Source organism: Euprymna scolopes, chromosome 16, assembly GCF_053919585.1.
Source record: "Euprymna scolopes isolate OS-2025 chromosome 16, ASM5391958v1, whole genome shotgun sequence".
Lineage (NCBI taxonomy): Eukaryota > Metazoa > Mollusca > Cephalopoda > Sepiida > Sepiolidae > Euprymna > Euprymna scolopes.
In genome coordinates this window covers 51,053,894-51,076,954 of record NC_136497.1, presented here as the reverse complement: position 1 = coordinate 51,076,954, position 23,061 = coordinate 51,053,894, and the positions used below count along the sequence as shown (strand labels likewise).

At 33.4% G+C, this 23,061-nt stretch overlaps 1 protein-coding gene across 1 annotated transcript in view; it reads left to right on the top strand.

The window, feature by feature from the left end:
- The window catches only part of LOC145295950 (E3 ubiquitin-protein ligase RNF19B-like), a 197,538-nt gene that overhangs the window by 143,596 nt on the left and 30,881 nt on the right, over window positions 1–23,061 (top strand). Inside the window, exons 3-4 of the mRNA XM_080141840.1 lie at window positions 5,503–5,696; window positions 15,831–15,975. Of these exons, the coding sequence (XP_079997966.1) occupies window positions 5,503–5,696; window positions 15,831–15,975 (339 nt within the window). The remainder of the gene's footprint in view (window positions 1–5,502; window positions 5,697–15,830; window positions 15,976–23,061) is intronic.

Below are 23,061 nucleotides of genomic sequence, written 5' to 3'. Positions count from 1 at the left end.
TTAGCCTTTAGGTTAGGATCAAAGTGTTGTATTAGTTCTGTCCTTAAAAGATAATAAATCCATGTAGACTGGTGTAATTTTATTTTTTGTCTTATCTGGAGTGTTCCTTTTTGGAAAGCTGAAAGTCTCCTACATAAAAACTAACCTTGTGTCTAGTTTTTCTTTCATGAGGAGGCAAATAGATATTGTTTCAATTGGAAATTGTATGCTTTGATAAGTTTCAAATAAATTTTCCTTAAATGTTTAAAAAAAGAAAAAAGATAATCCGCACTAATCTAATTAAAATTTATTTTAAAATGCATGCAGTAAATTCTTGGGAAAATTTTTTTCAATTTTGATTATTTTTTAAATAAACAGTAGTTGTTGAATTATTTTATAAAACAATTGTTTTATGAAGAGCAATGTTTATTCTAAATAGAAACTTACCTCCTTTAATAGAAAGATCAACTCTAGAGTAGAGAGCAAATGTGTCTATGTATATAAAAATTATGGCATATTTAATTTTCTAAAAAAAAGAAATATAGAAACGTATAGAGGTCAGTAAATATTATTTTTAATGTCTGTTGGTTCAATTCATCATACTAAAATTTGAAATGGCATTTTTATCATTAAGCATTCGGATGGAATAGATGAAAAAAAATATTTGAAGCTCTATGTATACCAACCCTATTCACGAATATTTTAGTAGTGAGTATTTGTACTTGTATTTGAGGTGACATTCACTCATGATTTGATCCGGCTCTTCATGTAGAATACACAGCATCCTGAATGAATGTAAACCGTACGTGATAGCTCATAGCAGTGAGGACGACTGTAAACCAGAGCTAGGTTAAACATCTGCTTTGGTTTGCAACCATGTCTTCAGCCAGCTTCTCAAACGTCTTCACCAACCTTGGAGTGGTTCTGGAGCTATTGCTTTGTAGGTGTATTCTCTTGGGTGGCAACACACAGCATAGCCAAACAAGCGAAGTCTCGTTTTTAAAAGAGATTGGTTTAAGGGGATGATCCTGCAAGGATCCCAACTTGGGTATTGACGACGAAATGATGTCAGCAGACCCGCAGAATTTGGTACAGGCAGTATTGATCAAAGCTTCTAGCCTTTTGAGATCTGTAGCTGTTTTTTATTCATAAATTTGTCCACAAAAATGTATGAGCTAATAAAATGAATTAACAATTTTAATTTTTCTGTTCTACATAACTGAAAAGGTGATTGAATATCTTGCCTCTCACAAGGTTTATTTTAGATGCAGTGTTAAATATCATGACCTGTTTATTAAAATGGGCAACAAAAACATGTTTATTTAAATCTATCATTATGGGAGTGTCTGCTTAATGGGTTATTAAATAAGTGACACGTTTACTTCAACTATTTCTTTGCCTTTTTATATATATATATATATATATATATATATATATATATATATTTTTTTTTTTTAATTTATAAAATCTACTTTAATCTGTGAGGTTTTGAGAGGCATCTGATTCTTAATGCTAAGAGTCAGATTTTTAATCTCTGGAGAATTACTAATTAGAATATTGGAAAACTAAAATGCGGAATAAGAATCATATTTTAGAATTGAGTTATTCAAATGACATTTTGTTTTAAATTCTATCTTAGGTTTGGGTGTGTTTTGTTTAAAAAAAAAAAAAAAATCACTAAAGCATGCAGAAGAATGGTTCATCCAAATTACATTGTCTCTGATACTCAACTTTCTTGGCTCTCCTTTAACTGACAGTTTTCATTCACAAAACCGTAAAATATTTATGAAAGTACTTTGTAAACGTGCAAGAACAGCTAATAAGACTTTATACAAAGCTGTGTTAGTTTCTTCATCACGAAGTCTGTGTATAGTATGGTATTGAATAAATCTAATGTTTTCATTGGTTCGTTAAATTTGATTATGCTGTTGAGCAGAAAGCATATTAGTTAACAGCGTCCTTTAACATTTTTTTTTTTTTTGTGAAAAATTTGTAATTTTCTATTTATTCAATCAATGTTAAAAGCTGCATATGTGAAACATTTCCTAAAAGCCATGGTGATACCTGATGCTCAGCATGTCTCTCTAATGTCATCTTAATAAAATCAATGTTGCTGCTGTTCTATCAGTGCTGAACGCTTCGTCTTTTGGACAGACATCAAAAATGTTTTTAAAATTGAAAGAATTGTATTTTTTTTCTTAGTTTTTTTTTTTTCTTTTGTGAGATATCATGTTATTCTCATTGAATCTCGTTTTAACTATAGATGTCTTCTAAAAATCGAATTTCATTGTTGTATATTGAGCAAGATTTTGTACACATTAATTGTATGTTTCAGTATACATGAAGCATAAAAGATTTACATTTCTCTTGTTCCTCTCATGAAAGTAAGTTTTGTCTGCTTTCATTTAGATGGTTGTTTTTCTTAAATAATGGAAAATCCTGAAAAATAAAAATTGTATTTGTAAAATTCAAACAATTTAAGGAAAAGTGATTTGGATAAAATTAGACAAAATTTTGTGTATGTTTTCATTTTACTATTCCTATGACAAAAGTTAATTTCCCACCTCCCTACTTCTTTAACTTAAAAAAAAAAAAAAAAGTAATGAATTTTGTTTGAATCTAATTGAAACCTATTTATTGTTGTGGTTTTTAAAATGTTGGAAGAACAAGAAGGTTTGAAAACAGTAAAATGAAATATGTATTAACAGAAAATACAGAAATGTATATTGGTTGAGTCAGACCACGGTCACCGAGAGTAAGAAGGCCTGTTAACTGAAAAATGTCTGCAGGCAATGTAGGTAAGATTTGTGAGACTGTCAGTACTCTATGAGGGCCATTTGAAAAAGAGCAATAAAACATTTTTAAAAAGAAAAAGGAACACAGTTCGATTACTATTTAAACTGAACTTTATTCAATATAAAATATAAACATTATCTATGTAAAATTAAGTAATTTTAAAGCAATATACAATTTAATACTGATAAAACTGAATTATGAATTTAGGGAACAAAGAAACATTTTTCTTGGCCTTCGGGACAAGATCACAGTGTAGTATCCGTTCTTCAGATGCTCCACTTCAATTTCTTGTTCTGTCAGTGGACGAGATATCCTTCACGACTCGACTGAGACAATTTTTATTTTTGTTCCTTTTCTTCATGTTAAAAAACGACCCTGGTGTCTAACTCTGTCCCGTGGGGAGGCATTGTAAATAGGAACATTAAACAAATATTTTTTGGCCTTCGGAACAAGATCAGTGTAGTATCTGTTTTAATGCTACACTTTACCTTTTCTGTCTTCGGTCGGTGGAGGAGAAATCTTTCATGACTGAGATTATTTTTGTTCCTATCCAGAGTGCCCCTTATTGGGAAGCTGGATTTTCTCCACAAGATTATATGTTGAAATATTTAAATAACTATTACTTTAAATACAGAAATTATATTTAAAGTTTTGGTTTTCTGTTCTTCTATGTCCATTTTTTCCTCAAAATGTGTAGCGTATTATTTGTGACTCTCCAGTGTTCTCCACCTTTTGACCACTTGTGCAGATGATTGCATGTTATCGCAACAGCCGTTGTCACTGATTTCTCGTTGGCATCGGCCATTGGTGTTTCCTGGGGTTTGGGTGATAAAATGCCTCCCCAAGGTACCAGATTTGAACTGCACACTTCCAGTGGAGATTTGTTCAGTACTCTCTCACCTCGGTCTTTCCATCCTCCCTAACCCTTCACAACTAGTTGGTGTGGTGTGGCGCCAGTTGATGTCATCTACACCATTTTTATTATTATTACTATTATTATTATGATAATAAGGGTGCTTGTACAGTGTACGCACATGTATTTTAAATATTATTTTCAAGTAAAATTAAATTTTAGGTTTATATTACTGTACACAAAAAAAACAAATATATAACAAATAAATGTCATCAAAGACGAGATAAGTTACTTTTCTATCTAATTGGATATATTTTAAGTGTTTCTACACATCGATTCGAAAAAGTTGTCAAAAAACAAATATATAACAAATAAATGTTATCAAAGGCAAGATAAGTTACTTTTCTACCTAACTGGATATGTTTTCAGTGTTTTTATTTAATGTAACATGTTTATTCAGCTTGAAAAACATACTGTTTACCGATGTATTGGAAAATTCAAAATGGCGCTCGACTCTCTCTTTAACATGGTAAGTTTGGGAAAAGGTGTTATAAATATAAAACTAGACAAAATACTGTTAGAAACTCGCTCAATATATATTACCGTGACATAGGTTGACATATATTCGGTGGTTTTTTAATAGTATTTTGTCTAGTTTATTATTTATAACACCTTTTCCCGAACTTACCGTGTTAAAGAGAGTCGGGCGCCATTTTGAATTTTCCAATACATCAGTAAACAATGTATGTTTTTCGAGCTGAATAAACATGTTACATTGAATAAAAACCTGAAAAATATATCCAGTTTGGTAGAAAAGTAACTTATCTTGTTTTTGATAACATTTATTTGTTATATATTTGTTTTTTGACAACTTTTTCGAATCTATGTGTACAGTAATACAAACCCAAAAATTGTTTGTTTTGCAGTAAAAAATAAATAAATAAATAAAATATTCGACTTTCTCCAATAAAAATAAAAGTTCAAACACGAATTCACTTACGATATTTTGATTAAAATTATCCCAGATGTGCAATTATAATAATTATTTTCCGAATGGAGAATTGTTCTTTTTCTTTAGAACATACATGGACAATCGGTAACACATATTGGTAGCCATATTTTTTTATGCTTGTTAGTATGACCACGTGGTTGAATACCGGAAGCTGTCTATACCTACAACTTAATTAGGAAGTGACGTTACGCTGTCATATGCATCGGCTTTCTTTCTCGGTAGCCACGGTCAGACTCTGCTCAACTGGAAAGACAAAGTAAGGTTACGACCCACTCCCACTCCATCTCAGCTCCAGACTGCTCAATAGCAGAAACTGGTTACTGGAAGTGACATCAGGAATAGTCCATCGTCAGAATCTGTAGGGGTGCTACCCCAACATTTATTTTATCTGTTTTTTTTTTTTTTTTTTTTTTTTTAGAAAACTAATCAATTTTTTTTAATTTGACTTGAAACACAATGCAGCGAGGTTGCTTCCCAGCCGGTTACAACATGGTCATCTTCAAGTCAATGTTAAATACTTGTCGAACCATTTGCTTCTGCCCATTTCACCTATCGTTTTCTATCCTCTCATAGTATGGATCATCATCCTACTGATAATCTTAACCTTTATACTTGAGTTACTTTTGGCATTGGCATTTTGGTGAACCATTGAATAAAAAAGTTGCTTTGGGGTTGTCCGGGGTTTTTTTTATTTTTAATTTTTTTTTTATTTCATGAAATTCTATTCAACATAAAACAAAATTAGCTATTTTCACTTTAATTTAAATAGAACCGAATTGTAAATGTTAAAATTTATAAGCAAAGTTTAATTCACTTGAATTTTTTATTTTTTTAGCATTCATGTTTCTTTTCTCTTTTTCAGTTATGCTGTGATAGCAACTGGCTGTGCTAGTTGTCCCAAACTGAAATGTGAACGCCCTGAATGTGAGACAGATTTCTGTTACCATTGTAAACAGATCTGGCACCCTAACCAAACATGCGATGCAGCGAGGGCAGAGCGATCCCCAAATATGAGAGCAGCAGCTCTTAATTATAATCATGAAACTGGATCACAAAGTGAGTTAGCTTTCAGATCACATTTTATTTTTTAATTTTTTTTTTTTATTAATTTTAATTTGTTTTTATAATTAACAGTTAATAGCTATTTTGATGCAAAATTTTTGAACAACTCAGGCTGGCAAGTCTCTAGCCCAAATGATTGACTCCATGGGTTCAACTGTAGAAATCTTCTTCCATGAGTAATAATTTACAAATACTATTTATAGCATTTTAATTTAAAATCTATTTCCAAAATAGTTGGTTTAGTAAAATAATTTTCATATTCTCAAAAAATGGTTGAAAATATAAAAACAAATTTTTAAATAAATTTATTTTATTTCTCTAACCATGTGTTTTTTGTTTTTTTTTTTTTGTTTTTTTTTTAATGAAAAGTAGTCAACTCAGAGGGTCCTTTGTTCATTGGCTACAACAGACATAGGGAAGGGTGACACTTCATTGCTAAGATTACTCCACTTAACCCGGATCTTCACTTTATAATGCTGAGTGTATAGAAGGGATGGGGGTGTTCAGTATCTTTTTATTTTTGTCTCTTGTGCCCATTAGCAAACATTCTAATCATTAGGCGAAGTGGTCTCTTAGCATAAAATTATTTTATTCTGTTTGTTCTCATCACCTTTTTAAACAACCAAAGAAACATATATTGTGAGTTAGAACAAAAGTAAGCTCCTTCTGGAAATGTAGTGACTGTTTACTTTTATATCATAAACAATACTAATCATGTATTTAAACATACCACCACAAAAATATCTATTTGTAAGTTTACTGTGTCCCAGTTATGTGTCAGGAAAATATTTTTTCTTTACACCAGTTCAAAAAAAAAAGTAATAAAATCTGTATAAAAAAAAATCATTTTTGTTACTGAGTTTGTTTTCAATAACTAGACAAGAATAATTTGTTTAAAATAGCTAGAACTTGGAATTCTTGTTAGTTTTTGGAGAAAAAAAGTTTTGTTACACAGGTTAAATAGTTTAAATGGTAAACAAAAACATGAAACGAACGCAGATTTTTAGAACGAAACTTATTCATAAACATTAAATGGAAATATGAAAATGACTTAAGCATTGTAATCTTGATTATAGCTTTTCTGGGAATAATTATCTTAAGACTTATCAGCTTACAGTATTGGATAGATTAGATGACTCCAAAGTACATTGACATGCTATGATGACGTCTGTAATTTGAACTGAGTTAGGTCATGCGAGTTTCTTTCATTTGTGCTTTCTCTATTTTGTTGAACTCTATACAGAAGTTTATAAGTCCTTCAGAAAATTATTACAGTTAAAACTCAGAAAGAAAAATTAAAGTTTATGACTTAAAAAAATGTACTTATGATAGTATGTTTATGATTTCAGAAAGAAGTATCAATAGATCAAATAGACAAAAATAATCTTCAACAAGGAATGTTTGAAAGGATAAATGCTGTGTGACTACACAATTTTAACACTGATCTAAAAATAAGCTGTTTGAAAATGGATTTCACTAGAAATTACATAATATAATCGTCATTGTCAGACTTGAATTTTACAATTGTAATTAAAAGGCATTAAAAAATCAGTACACACCTGTTTCTTGTGTGGTCCCATGCAGACAAAAAGAAAAGAAAAAAATAGCTGCCTTTCCAGTTTTATACTAATCCAACTGATCGCTTTGTGCAAATGAGATGCTGCTAATTGTAGTATAAAAGCCTGACTTAGAGACTTGGTGATTTAGGATTTGGTGACAGAAGGCGCAAGTCTTGTGAGCAGAGAGTTGTTTTTGCAATCGGAAGAAATTAGACAGTGGTGAGAACTTTTTTTTGACATCGAAACCAGGAGAAATTTACAAGCGATTTTGGCAAAAGTGAGTGACCGAATAAGGCAAAGCAGCGATATCATCAGGCCATTTACCGGAGAAGGAGATGTGGTTGCCTGGCTTAACAAGCTGAAGCTAGTTGCAAAGCTTCAAAAGAGCAAAGACATAGCAACGTTGATTCCAATGTATTTGGAAGGGAATGTGATCGCGGTCTACTTGGAAATGGGAGAAATGGACCAGACCATAGCTGAGAATATCAAGAGTAAATTAACGGCTGCATTTGTGGAGAATGCTTTTGAGGCGTACAATGCTCTCAAGAAAGTTGCCTGGACTGAGGAATCAGTGGATGTGGATGTGTCGGAAATAAGGCGTTTAACAGGATTGGCTGGATATATGGGGTGCAGCCTTGAGAAAATCGTTAAGCTGGCTGTCGTGAGTGGTTTTCCTGACTGCATCTCCAGGGAGTTGCAGCAAATGAGTGAGATTGAAACTATAGAGGTGGAGATTTTGAGGCATGCTAGCATGTTGGCGAAACATCCTGGTGAACTGGGGACAGTTGTAGCCTCTATAACAATCCCAGTCAAGAGGAACAGTTGGTGAGAAGGCAAAGGCATAAATTTACTGGTAAATATTTAAAATGTCAAGAATCCCACCTGCTAAAAGACTGTAAAGAGCTGCATTATCTGTTTTCGGTGTGGCTAGGTTGCACACCTTAGCAGGGAGTGTCCTGTGCTTCAGGGAAATGAGTAAAGGGATGCTATTATGCCAGTAGTCATTCTTTTGATAATGATATGGCATGTGAGGGCTTGTTGCCCCAGATAGTGATCACTATCAACAGGAGGAGGGCTAGAACCTTTGTCAATACTGGCTGCACGACTGTTTGTCATTACAAGTGTCGGTGACTCATGGAATGGAGCAAGCAATATTCAAGCAGTAGATGCCAGGGAGGTGAGGTGCTGTGGAGAGGCAGATACTGAGCTTGTGGTAAGGAACATACCGCTGCGACTCTGTGATTGTGCTGAACAGGCTTATTGTGGGAATCAATGTTGTACTGTGGCTAGATGTGATAGACTGACTGGGAGGAGTTACGATAGCTAAAGACTGGGTGACTTTGGCAATCGGTGTGTATCAAGAATGCCAAGAAGTTCAACCAATACTGTCCAATCGACAAAACCCAGGCCATGTCAGGATGAGGATTTTTGAGCCCATTTTGATGGCGAAAAGTGGTCTGTAGAGTGGCATTAGTCCGCAGACCCACCTGTGTTACCAAACTGGGTTAACTGCTACAAAAGCATATTGAAAGGAGATAGAATTGCAGTTTGAAAAGGAAGTAGAAAGGTGAATAAAAAAATTCTGATACCATGGTTGGGGAAGGTGGAAGGAATTCTGGCACTCCTTGCTGTGGTTCACCCTACCAAGAAAAAAGTCAGCCCAGTGTTTGATTTCCAAGAATTAAACAAATTTGTGGCTAGTCACACATAAGATGGAATTGATGTGTATGAAGAAGTTAGAGAGAGGAGGAGAATGGGACAATCAACTAAAATCATGGACCTTAAATCAGCCTATCTACAAATCCATGTGGACGAAAAACTATGGCAGTATCAATTAGTTAAGTATAAAGGTTGAATTTATTGTTTGACCAGACTAGGATTTGAATTGAATTCTGCACCAAAGTTCATGATAATTCTTAAGACTGTGCTGGCCAAAGATGATGCTCCGACATTGATGTGCTGGTAGATGAGACCGTGGTGTCTGTGGAAAGGGTGAGGAATCGTATAAAAACATACATACTAATGGCTAAACTATCCAAATCATTGGAAAACGGAATGGCTTTGGGATTGAGATTACAACAAAATAATGCAGGAAAGTTGATCTTTGGACGAAACGAGATCCCTGAAGCTAGGAAGGGCTTGACCAAGAGAGCTTTTCTCAATATGCAGAAAGTTGGTTAGCCATTACCCCATAGCCACATGGTTGCGAACAGCATGCTGCTTTATTAAAAGGTAGACGGGTACGAACTGATGGGAGACTGCGATTGACCAAGGAGTGCTGCTCATGATACAAGAAGTCATTGCAAAAATGAAAAACGTAGACCCGGTGAAGGGAGAATGACATGTAAACAGGAGCTGTGAAGGGGTGATATGGATCAACGCTAGCAAACTGGCATTAGGGGTATTATTAGAAATAGGAGTTCAACTACTGAAGACGCTGCTTGGTTACAGAAAAAAGATGATAGTGCCCATATCAATGTTGCAGAACTCTATGCTCTGATGAAGGGCATCAATCTAGCTTTAAAATGGGGGTTACAGGTAGTGGATGTTAGAACACTCTCTGCAACAATAGCATCATGGATTAGATCGGAGATATCTGGGAATAAGTGGATCAAGACAAAAGGGGCAGCAGAGATGCTTATAAAGCGTCAACAGAGCACTTGGAGACCTAATCTGAGAATTTGGACTGAAGGTAACTGTTACCTTGGTTCCAGCACAGAAGAATAAAGCAGATCGATTAACCATAATGAAAATGGCTTGGCTAAAGGGAAAAGAAGGCTGTGGCTCCAGTGTGCTGTACAGTAGATTGGCTAAATGACCTGCATAAGATGCATCACTTCGGAAAAGAACAAACTTTATACTTAGCAAAAAAGTGAATCCGTACATCACGATGGAAGATGTCCAGGAGGTGGTGGAGCAATGTAGGGAATGGCAATCCATTAACTCTGCACTGGCTGAACACAAAAAAGGGGAATTACATGTGTCAGAAAATTGGCCAGTCAGCCATTGACCTCACTCATTATTGACGCAAACCATATCTGACTATGATTGACTGTGGGTCTGGGCGGTCAGCAATATGGCGAAGAATGAGAATGGAAATGGCAGAAGTTAAGAAAATTGTTGAGGTGATGTGTATGGAAAAGGGACAAGTAGAAGTGCTAAATGGTATGTCCTTTCGCTCAGAAGTTTTTAGTGTATGTACAGAGTGGAACATTAGGCAATATTTTCGAGCTGTGTACCGGCTGAGTGGCAATAGGATTATAGAGAGGCACCATCATACTATAAAAGCTGTGGTAACAAGAAGTCAAATTTCGCCCCAAGGGCATATATGGCACAAAGTCTGGTCAAGAGGAAATGTCAGTGCCACATCGATCCATTTTCATGTACATACGGAGACATTCATTGGGTGTAACAGAAAAAATGGAACAGACAAAAGCAGAAATCGTAGTTGGTGAAAGTGCGAGTGAAGCTACCCAATCCTCGTTGTACAACACAATGGGGAAGAGATACTATAACTGATGTACTCTCCAAGAACACGGTGGCAGTAGACGGAATGCCACGTCACATCTTGGATGTACGAAGAGTTTCTTTGCTGGCAGAGGAGGAGTTTGAAGTAGTCCTGCAAGAAGAACTGGTATGATGGTTGCACTGTGACTGAAGATGTCTGGCATGGATGGGGGACTATAAGACCGATTATTGATCTTAAAGATCAAGGGTGCATGTAATTAAAGGGCATTAAAAATCAGTACACACCTGTTTCTTGCGCAGTCCCTTGCAAACAAAAAGAAAAGAAAAAAATGACTGCCTTTCCAGTTTTATGCTAATCCAACTGATCGCTTTATGCAAATGAGATACTGCTGATTGTAGTATAAAAGCCTGACTTTTCTAGAGACGGTGATTTAGGATTTGGGAGGCATCGAAGCCAGAAGGAATTTACAACAATATCTTGATAAATATTATCTATATAAGTATTTTTATTCTATTCTTCAACTATCTAGAAATATTAATGTTGCTGAATTCAATTTCTGAATAATAATGAACACTTGAACATTTTGCTACTCAGAACGGGCATCCTCACAGCAACATACTAGTAAAAGTGGGGATTTTTCTGTTTTTAAAGGTTTGTAAATAAGTGTCTACACAAAACACTTGAAGGTAGGCACTATTTTATAGTAATTTGTAAATAAAGTAATTTTTATAGATAGATCAAGATTAGTATTTCATTAGAAAAGTGAATATTTTGTCTAAAATTTGGATTATAATAATGAAAATCAACATTGAAACATTTTATAACTAAAAATTCACCTCAACTTCGTCTAATCATTGCTTATTTCTATGGTAACTAAAAGAAGTGTAAGGGAATTGTGTGTATATTAAGAACGTAAGAATGAAAATTGTGGATATTTGTATTTATAATCTGAAAATTTCCATTTGAAGGTAAATTGCAGAAACGTATTTGTAATTTGATTGACACCACCCTTCACTATAACATCTCACAGACATGATGTTGCTAGTCTCAGTCTTTTCTATACATGTGGCTGCAGCCGAGATTGAACTCTCTACACGAGTTTGTAGTGTAATTTAAATCTTGTCTAGCTGAATACTTGATGCTTCGCGAGGGCTATCAAGGGTATTTTTTATCGTGATGCCATCACTAAATGGGTTGCCTACCACGGTTTAAGAGGTCCATCTACCCTCGAGAGAAGGATAGACCGCGTCAGCTTCCCAACCTGGTATTTTAACTCGCGGTACATACAGTGCCTTGCTTTCTCAAATGGTCACCCATCTGTTACTGGCTAGGCTTGACATTGCTTAACTTCAGTGATCTGGTGAGAACCGGTTTGTCAATGTGATTATTTCTATAAATACTATTACAGCATATGTTCTTCAAAATTGTCTGATCCATTCCCTTCTTTCAGCTCATTTAACTCCTTGGCCTTCATCAATTCAGTGTTTTAATATTTCATTGTAATACAGCTTCCTATTCCAGTAGCTTCTTTCTAAGTATTGTAAGATTGCAAAACTCTTTCTGCTCACTATTTTCCTTCTTGCTCTTTTTCAGGAATAAGTTCAGTAGGCATCTCCTGTCATTGCAATAATCATCTTTTGTTCTTGTTAGCACCTTAGATAAAGTGGTTTCATGCCTTGTCTCAAATAATTTCTATTAAAAAGAAAAAAAAACTCTTGCAAGTTTTATTAACCACACAATTGTTGGTAGACATGGTGTTTAATATAAAGTGAATGAACAGTGTAATACAAGAAAGTGATTCTAAGTAGATTTCTATCCTTTCTTAGTGTTTTGGAGTGAATGATAGGATGAGGATTTATTACTATGTGGAGGTTAGTCATTCCTACTCTAATGCTGAAATTAGTAAGCAAAAGAAAACAGCTGAGGAGATAAAATATAAAAATCAGTTAACTTGAGTTAATCTAAAAATGGGGATGTGGAGCATGTACTAATAATCAGACTAAAATACATAAAAATCAGTATTTGATATGCAGTTTCTTATATATATGTGTGTGTATTCTTCAGAATGTGAGAAAATATATAATTATTTCCACACCCAGACAATGTCGCAGCTCACAAGAGCCATGATAACTAACAAACCGGAAGTTTAAGACTAAAGTTTTGCCCTCATTTTGGGCTCATCAGTTAGACATATCCGAACTCTGGATTTGAAACCCGAGCCTCTTGCATGTGAGGTGAGCACTCTCCCAACTGAGCAAACACGCCACACACACAAGAACTATCAACTGTCACAGATCAAGGAACAACGGCTAAATCCGATGGTGGATTGAACCTGTCTTGTACCAAACAACCAGCTATAACCCAAGCCGACGTCTCACAAGTAGGAATTTTATACTCGTGAGCACAACCTAGCAAGCAATCAGCAATAGAATCTTCAGAATGTGAGAATATATAATTATATTCACAGCCTGAGTGTTTATGGTTGTGAAGGAAATATAACTTTGCAATATGAATCTGATGTCTATAAAGTATTTTAGTTTCTTTGTAAGCAAGTCAATCATTTTAATCTTTTAATAGTTCGGAAGAAAAAAAATTACTACATGACCCTTGAAAATTTAGAAGCCTTTAAACTGTTAAATAGGAAGCTGTTTCTACATTTTAAAATTCTTAGTAAATCCTCATATATTAAAAACATTGAAGTTGTGGAAGCTATTTATCTATAATATAAATCTCACCTGTCTGTTTGTATGTTTGTATGTCTGCCTAAAACTTTCGACAGAGGTGACTGATTTTCACGATATCAGTACCGTTTTGAAGCTTGATCCTTCGGGCGACAAATATAAAAAAAATTGGCTAAAAACATTAATTCCTTCACCCTGAACTGGGCACTTTTCTACAGGAAGGGGTCACTTTTTTTGGCTATATTTTTGAAAATCATCCCCTCTTTTCAATTGACTAGCCTTAATTTAAATATTTGTCACTTCTGGTTTGGTGACGGGTGCAACAGCAAAGATATCACTTTTTTTTTTTTTTTTTTTTTTTTTTTTTTTCTTCACATTCTTTTCCTCCTTTGCCGTATGGGTTCGAGCCTGCCTGCCTATTACCACTTTTTTTTTTTTTTTTGGCTCAACATACACCTCCAAACACTGGGCAACGCCGGGCACCCAGGCTAGTATCCAATAATTCTGTAGAGATTACTAGTAAATATATGTTCATTCCAGTCACATGTTTTTGATAGGCTGGGAAGATTATATAATAATGAATGAGCTACACACTTTTATCTCCAAAGGAAGATGTAATGATTCAGAGAATGACACAAGAGCTTTAGATTCCCCCCCCCCCAAAGAGGAGTTGGTGCCTAGGAGGAAAAAATCATAGCAACAGATTAGATAGTACACTATCTCACCCCACCTCCACCTAAAAAAATAAAGATAAGGTAATCCTGGGAGGAAGTTATCATGAGAAAGGAACATATGCTATAATGCCCCCTCCCAATGAGGAGGTAATACCGGAGAGGAATGTATGATGTTGAATGAAAATGTACTACACTACCCCATTAAAGGAAGAAATAAGCCTAGAAAAATTCTTTCTCCCCCCCCCATCCGATTGTAGTAATGCTTGGGAAGATGGTATCATTATGAAGAAATGTATGATATTATGGCAACAAGATAGATACTGGTTTATACCTCTCTCTCCTCAAGGAAAAAAAAAATGTTGGTTCCTGGAAAGATGGTCTCATGACAGCAGAACACTTTATCCTCTCCCTCAAAGGAAGATGTAATACCTGGAAGGATTACACCCACCTCTTAAAAAAGAAGGTAATTCCTGGGAGAATAGAATCGATACTACACTACCCAATTTCCTTGGCCTTTTGGGTAAAATTAAAGTTTTGTATCTGTTCTCAACATCTTAGCAATATCAGATATTTCACAATTCAAAAAGAAAAATATTGCCCATATATAAGAAAATATGACTGCAAATTACACATGTATAATACTAAATATTTATCAGAAACTATACAAAAATGAATATGCAAATTAGGAATACCTAAAGCTAGTTGTGGATATTTGTTGATTACTATGTATGTTATTACAAGATGTTATCCTGTATCATATAATTAGATAAGCATAGCCCATTGTGATGTTAGGATAGATGAAAAAAACTTGACTTTATTCATTTAGATAACATTATCGGAATAAAATTATATTTATGACAATTTGATTCAATTAATAACGATAATGTAACAAAAACATACCTCCATTTGACAACAACATAATTGGCCAGTCTTATCTGAACTTTACTTCTCCATATTGTAGGAAATATTCATTAAGTTATACCATTGAGATATTCATCATAACTAAAAAAAAAAAACTGACCAAGCTAAAAAATTTTCATTGTGGTAAGACAAATTAAAAGTTTGAAATTCTGTAAAAAAAAAAAATTAAACCTTGACTAAACTTTTCATGATCAGTCATTGTCATAAGCTATGGAACCTCATTCTCTACAGTACGAGCCATATAGTCTCTGTGATAAACAGAATTAACTTTTCTGTAACTTGGTACTAGACATTTCAAAATTAATCAATTCTAAGTTAGACTGTGACAGTATTTTGACCAGTTTGGGTGACACTTGATCAAGTAATGTGGACACTAGCCTGTACACAAACATAATGACAAACAAACTATTGGAAATATAACCTTTGTCATGGACCAAATAATAATGCAGAAGAGAATATGGTGCAAGGATAAAAAGAAATAGCTAGTTAAAATAAAATATCGATATGTCAGATGCAATGCTATTTAGATTTAATGTAAAACTTAATTGTATATATTAACTAAAATCACTCTCTGTATCTGTGGGGAGTGGTTTCATACCTTTTAAAGGTAAATGTTATAAGACTGGCAGAACTATAACATTGTCTGCTGAGCCAAGCAAAGAGTCAGCATCATTGACCACTGCAATATTGCTACTTATGAATGAGTGATCATTTATTCTTGCTTTCTACTGTTTGAGTTAAAATACAACAAAATCTTATTTTGGAATCCCAACCTCCACCTGCTTCTGTATTAACTTGATCATAAGCTTACTTTTTCTTTTCAGAAGATGATATAAAACCTTGCCCTCGCTGCAGTGCATTCATTACAAAAATGAATGATGGTTCTTGCAATCATATGACTTGTACTGTTTGTGGTGCTGAGTTTTGTTGGCTTTGTATGAAGGAAATATCAGATCTCCATTATTTGAGGTAAGAGGCTTTTCTTTTTTTTTTCTCAGAGTTTGCCAATTTTGATTTATGAAATGAGTCCATCAAAATTGGCAATGTATGATGATATTTGTTCTTGGATTGTGATGTGAAATATGAACCACGACACATGGTTGTTGGAATGACATTAGATGGTGAGTTTAAATGGAGAAATAGTGATTACTGAACTGTGTGTGTGTGAACATTTGGTGGCAGCCTAAATGTGTAAGGGTGTAGATAAAAGAAATAAGCAAAAATGATGCAAAAGAAATTAGAGAAGCAAAACGAAATGAATTTTGTCTTTTGCAATCAATGCATAATAAAGATTAACAAACTCTGAAAATATAAATGTTTTCATATATACATGTGCATTTTAAAACATTATTTGCATACATGTGCACCTGGTATATCCTCCACTATGGTTGGATTAAACCAGGAATTTAAATTCACGTGATCCCTACTTGAATGTATGCTTTGGTCAACAACATTAGTTTGTTTTTTTGTTTTTTTTTTAAGAAGTGCTGCTACCATCTATGATAAAGCATCTGATATTCCCAAATTTTTTAATTTATTTTTTTTACACAGTGGTCACCACTTATCAAGGCCCGGAAGCCACTCAGGGATAAGGGTTATTGCAAGTACATTGCATTAGTGTGGAGATTTGATGAAGTGTTTACTTAAGGGGGCGGTTCATTAGGAATTTGTTAACGTTGGACTTGAACACATCCAAGTTGTAGTCAGGTGGGAAGCAGGCAGATGGTTAGCCATCGTGTACCGACCAGACTTGGGCAATCTTGCAAGAACCATGTGCCGTATTGTTGTAGCCCTACGAAAGGGTAATAAAGAAAGACTCGAACAACTGGTTTAGGTAGAAAATAATATTGTACAAGAAAATGAATATAAAGGAAAGGGTGTATTTTCCAACTGTTAAGTTAGATGGTCTGTCCCACAAGAGTATTAGCCCCGGGGGGGGGTAATGATTAGAAAATTCCATTACCAGTGAATGGGTTAACACCTCTCTTCCAAGCCTTTATTCTGCAAGAGGTACTAATACCTTTTCCTTTTTGGATTGATAGTTAAAGGATCCGTAAACTTTGTTTTCTTTCCCAATCATCTGCATTTTGGAGCTGCTTGGGGTGATTTAATGTCAAGTGTCAGATATTGTCTCAGTGACCTCTTCTTCATGAGGTGCATAGTTTGGATCATCCAATAGACACTTATCTGATTAAGGTATTTTTTATGTGTGAATTTAGGACCTTGAATGATGTGTATACCATATTTTGGAGTCTTTTGTCTATTGTGCCTAATTCCCAGAAAGATGTTTTGGTATATTTTGTAGAAAACGTTTTCTCTTGTGTCATAGCATTTCTTAGGTATGGTAATGTCATCCAGGTATGTGATCGCAAAATCAAGGTTGCCAAACATAGTATCCATAATTTCTTGAAAAATGGCTGGCACTACTTTAACTCCAAAAGCTAACCTTTTAAATTTGAATAACCTCTTATGGGTATTAATACAAAGCAACTTTGAGCTATTTTCTTTGACTGGAATTTGAAGATATGCATCACTCGGATTGACTTTAGAGAAGATCTTTCCTCTGTTTCACTTAATAAAAACTTCAGCACTAGGAAGTAGGTAATGGTAAACTTTTAGTACTGAATTTAAGCCAGTTGAGAAATCAACGTAAACACAGATTTCTTTTTACTTTTTGACCTAGACGGTAGGGGTTGCCCATTGACTGAATTTAACTTTTGAATTTGTGTTTAATTCACCTTCAAAATTTATTTTCGATCCAGCCATAAAGAAAGACTTGAACAATGGGTTTAAGTTGAAAAGAAGATATTGTACAAGAAAGTGAATACAAAGGAAAGGTTATGTTCCAACTGTTCAGTTAGTCTGTAGTTTTGCATTGGGTTGCTGATTCCCTCACAAAAGTATTAGACTGGGGGGGGGGTTATAATGATAAAAAGAATGTTACGAGTGAATGCATAAGTCCTCATAACACATATGCACACACATTTATTAGATTTTACTTTCTTTCATTTCTCTTTGCTTTTAAATTTATTTTTATTTTTTATATAACACTTGTTTTTTGTTTTTTTTTAACTAAAATTATCACTTCACACTTGGTTTTGTCCAAGGCTTCAAATTTCTAGCCAAGATTTTTATTATAAAAGTACTTGCCCTTACACAGTCTAATTCAATATGATCTTAGATGCACTTTCTTTGTGATAAAATGTTCTTTTCCTTTTTAATGAGCTTGTGTCAAGAAAAGATTAAGATTTCTTTTAATCCGCAATCTTGATGTCACTTGGAAAGTGATTCAATCCGATTTACAAATGTTGTGGAGTCAGTAGCCAAAACGCTTTACTCATACACTTGAAGTCTTAAACACTCAAACTCAGATCTTCAACTAACCTCTGTACTTGATGGAGGGGAGCTTAAAACTTGCTGCTATGGTTTCAAATGATTTGAAATAACAGCAAGGGAAGGCTTTATTACAAATATTTCTCATGTTACATCTCCCCTCTTTTGGAAATAGGGTACAATTATGAAATCTCCAGTATCAAATAATCTTTATGCCCTGTGAAATTTACTTTATGTATGAAAACAAGAGAGGAAATATAACATATGAGAAATATTTGGAATGAAGTCTTCCCTTGCTGTTATTTCAGATTATTTAAAACTATAGCAAGTTTAGTCTCCCTCCATCAAGGCCAGAAGTTTTAGGGAAATATCAGATATTTTCTAATTCATATGCAAAAGTAGGAAAACAAATTTACTGTTTGAAATATTGGTAAATGTGCAGTATCTTTTCACCCACAAAGAATTCCTTTAAAATTACCACTATTAAAGGTTTTCGGTGGTGCTGAAAACAAAAATAAGTTAAAATCTCAGGAAACAAGTAATTTCAACAATATGAATAAATTATAGTTTTAAAAAGTGGGGGATCACTTTTCTATATTATTTTCTATATTAATTTAACATAAAATAAGCACCCACTTTATAACCAAGGTGGCCATAAAGTGGGTGCTTATTTTATGTTAAATTAATATAGAAAAATGATTCCCAACTTGTTTAAACAATGTGTGACCTTAAGGGCAATTGTCACATAACCCACTACACAATTCAGGTCATTAGCTTTCCCATGAATCTTCATTTGTTAAATTCTGATCAATAATCACCAAGATTCTGAACTTATAAAATTGCCCCAAAAAAGTGGTATTGAAATGCTCATATCTTTGGTTCTATGAGTCAAAACTACATGAAAATTTGCAGGCTTTTTGGAGATTATAATACTATTCTATGGTTAAAATTTCATGGCAATTGGTAAAAAATTAACCTATATTTTCAAACCAATAAAATGTGCCCAAATTTGCCTATATATTATATATATAGCTTCAGGTTTGCTGTTTTGGTTGTCTCCCCTGTGGCCGTGCCAGGCCACTAATATATATTACATAAATTTATGTAAATGGTTCATTGCTTGAATATAAATAAATATATTTATATGAATAAATTTTACAGTGATATAAAAATATTTTTTTACATGAAATTGATTTGTTTGAAAAACATGTAAGAATTATGGAACAAATATGTTATGGAAAATATAACTGACCCCCCTCCCCTTCCATAAACATAAAACTAAAAGTACTTTATCTCCAGTTAAAAAAGAAATGATTAGAGAATGATCTTTAAATAATTCATAATGAAGTTAATATAACTATGTAAATGATTTTATTAATATACTTTACAGGTGTCTTGTGTTACACGTTTTACATGTTGATGTGATCTTTAAGCACCTATTGATGTCTGTCTCGTGTTGCTGCATGTGAATTATTTTCTTAATTTTTTATATAACAAAAACCATCAACCTCCACTGATCTCAGCATTTCAATTGGTGATTACTAGTTCAGGGTGATGACATGTATATTATGATTGGCCAATGATTCTTTTGGAAGCAGCTCTGAATTCACCCGTGCAGAAAAAAAATTACTCGTGCGGAAGTTTATCAGATATTTTAGGCTGAATGCTAATTTTCTTCTTAACCTACCACAGTCTACCAAATGCGACATGTGTCCGAGCAAGTGACTTTTTATGCTTCATTGACTAAACGTATTTATCAAAAAAATCAAATTGTCCTAAGAGGATTTGTTCACTTAATCCTCACTGTTCCTTTTTCTGTTTTTCTCTGTGTTTATATATTGGTACAAACAAAAGAACAGTTTAGACAAACCACTTGATGAAGCAGTCATTTTATAAATTTTCAGCTTTGAGTAGTGACTGAGTTTTTTTTTTTTTTTTTTTTTTTTTTTTTTTTTTTTTTTTTTTTTTAGATGTGTAAGCTTGAAGTTGTCACAATGCATTGGTTGATTTCGTATTAGATATAGATGTTGGAACATGTAGATATATTTACAAAGCAAAAATGATAATACATAGCAAAGATGTAATGTTAACTGTAACATGCATTTATTTCTTTTTATATCTCTAAATAGCTAACAAACCACTTGACTAGACACATGGAATTATTGAATAAAGTGATGTAATGTGTATCTCCAACAGTCAGGTTTCTAATTAGCTTGACCCATAATTAACTGTCAGTTTACTTGTTTTGACTTTTTCATGCATAAGGGGTTCTTTTGATAGGGGTCATAGTAATAGGGCACGGTTGGGATGAGTTATGTAGCAGAATGTTTGTTTACATTACATTTAAATTTCCATATATTGTTATGGTCAAAAGAAAATGGGGGGGGGGGGTATTCCAAAGGCAAGTGATCTGAGAAAAGATGCTATCAGTGTAGAAAGTCTTTCAGCATTTAGAGAGCTCTATATTAAAGGGGTGGGATTTTTTTTTCTTTTAAGCTTCTGTGGTGCTGTCATTTTTTTTTTTTTTTTTTTTTCGATCTTTACATCTTAGAGTTTGTCAGTTGTCATGCTTTAGTTTGAAATAGTATTTTCATTGCTCAACAATTAAATGAATACACATTTCAGTTGTGTTCAAGTATTTATATAAGAGGCTCTGTCCATCATTAATTTTGTTGTCTTATTGCTTACAAAAAAGCAATATGGCAATTACTAAAGAATATTTTTTTTAAAGTTACATCATTTGTTTCCAAACTTCTGGGTTGATGAAGAGGAAAATCCAATGGTATCCTGCAAAAATGCTATTGGGATTATGGATGATAATTATAGTAATTGGTGCCCTGAATGAATAGTTTATTAAAAAATCAACTTAACATTTTAGTTTTTATATTCATGTTTGTTTCTGAAATTTTATAAAAAGAATTTAATCTATATCTTTAAAAAGTTGATTTTTATATTTACTCCTGAAATAATTAACCGATCATTTGTGAATTTTGGAATACAGGTGTTGGGTTTAAAATGTCATAATGTGGGCTATAAGTTAGTTTTATGAAAAGATGTAAGCCCTTTATGAAATTTTAATATTAGATACTAGCAGGACCCATATATCAGCGTTGCTCAGTGGAAGTATGCTCACCCCACCTGTAAAAAAAAAAAAAAAAAAAAAAAACTACAGCAGTTAGTGGGAGATTCTGCCAGCCCAGTAAAATAGTGGGCACGGGCGCCTGTGGTCAAAATGAATGTACCGTGCCAAAGTATCGACGCATTTCATACATATTGAAGAGTTTAGTTTCCAAATAATCATGTCGTTATGATTTGTTATGGAATTTTATTAAAAGAAATGTTGCGTAAATAAAATTGTTGGCAAAAAATAAGCTTGCATTATTTCATTCAGTAAACTTTTATTTTTTATTTTTTTTTGCATAATGTTTAAAAACGAGCTAACCTCTTTAATTTAGTTAAGAGTTAAAATCTTCAATATATCCATATTCTCTATATAGTATTAGTTAAGGTAATGTTCAAGATTCCAATAAAGTTAAATTGGTTGTTTCTCACCGCCTTTCATATTAACCCTAATTTAATGACGGTTATTGATTTTTAGGTAATTTTTAAATGAAGAACACATATGTAATTGTCACTGACAAAAGAGTCTTGCCATGAGCCAAACAACATGCTCACATGTGTTTTGATAGCCACTCGGAAAGTATAACGTTTTGCCAGCGACAATTTTAGATGCGATATTCAGTATTATCATGATACCTGAAAACCTATAAATGTTGTCAAATCGCAAGGAAAAGATAAAATAATTAACAAATACACTTCCATGTTTTTTAATTCTTTTTGGAGCTAAACTCTTCAATATATAAATATATATGAAATGCATCGGTTTGAAACATCAGCAATGTACACATAGTGTGTTTAATAGTAAAAAAACAGCAAAACAGGGACCCCCACCACTACCATCATAATACTTGGTGATGTAGCCCTCCTTAATGACTCATGTAGTGGATATCTCTTTCATGTTTGAGTCAATCAAAATATTGGTTGGCTTTAGAGAAATGTTATTTTTACTAGTTGGTAGCTATGCTTATTCCACTATTCCATATATTAAACATTGAATTTTGTCTGAAATTTTATTCCATGTTTTTAACTTGTGTGTGTGCATGCGCATATATATATATATATATATATATGTTTCTTGTATACATGCATAAAATTTTATTTGTCAGCATTTACGTCAACAATGCACAATAAGTGAATAGAGCTAGATAGTAAGTTTTGAAGATGAGAATTAAATTGTACAGAATTTTTAGTTTCGTCCCTGTGATAGTCATGATGACTCTTCATGGGGACGAAATGCAAAAAATTCTGTGTAGCTTAATTGCCATATATTTTCAAAACATGTTTCTATCTTGAAAAAAAAAAGATTTTAAAAATATTACTTTTCACTTTATAAATTACAATTACATAACAAAAGACAAAATTTTTGTTTTATTTATATTATTTGGACTACAGTTTTCATTTTAAGAATTATTCCCACATTTTGACTGAATGTAATCTTCGGCCAGCATCTTAATCAAACTTGGGAATCTGCAAGGACCCATGGTATAATGGATAACTTACTATGTAAAATTCAGTTCTAAGAGACACTCTTTTGCATTCTGAGTGATTCTAAAAGTGAAATTACAAATTACTTAAAACTTTTACCGGTTATGGTTGACAGAA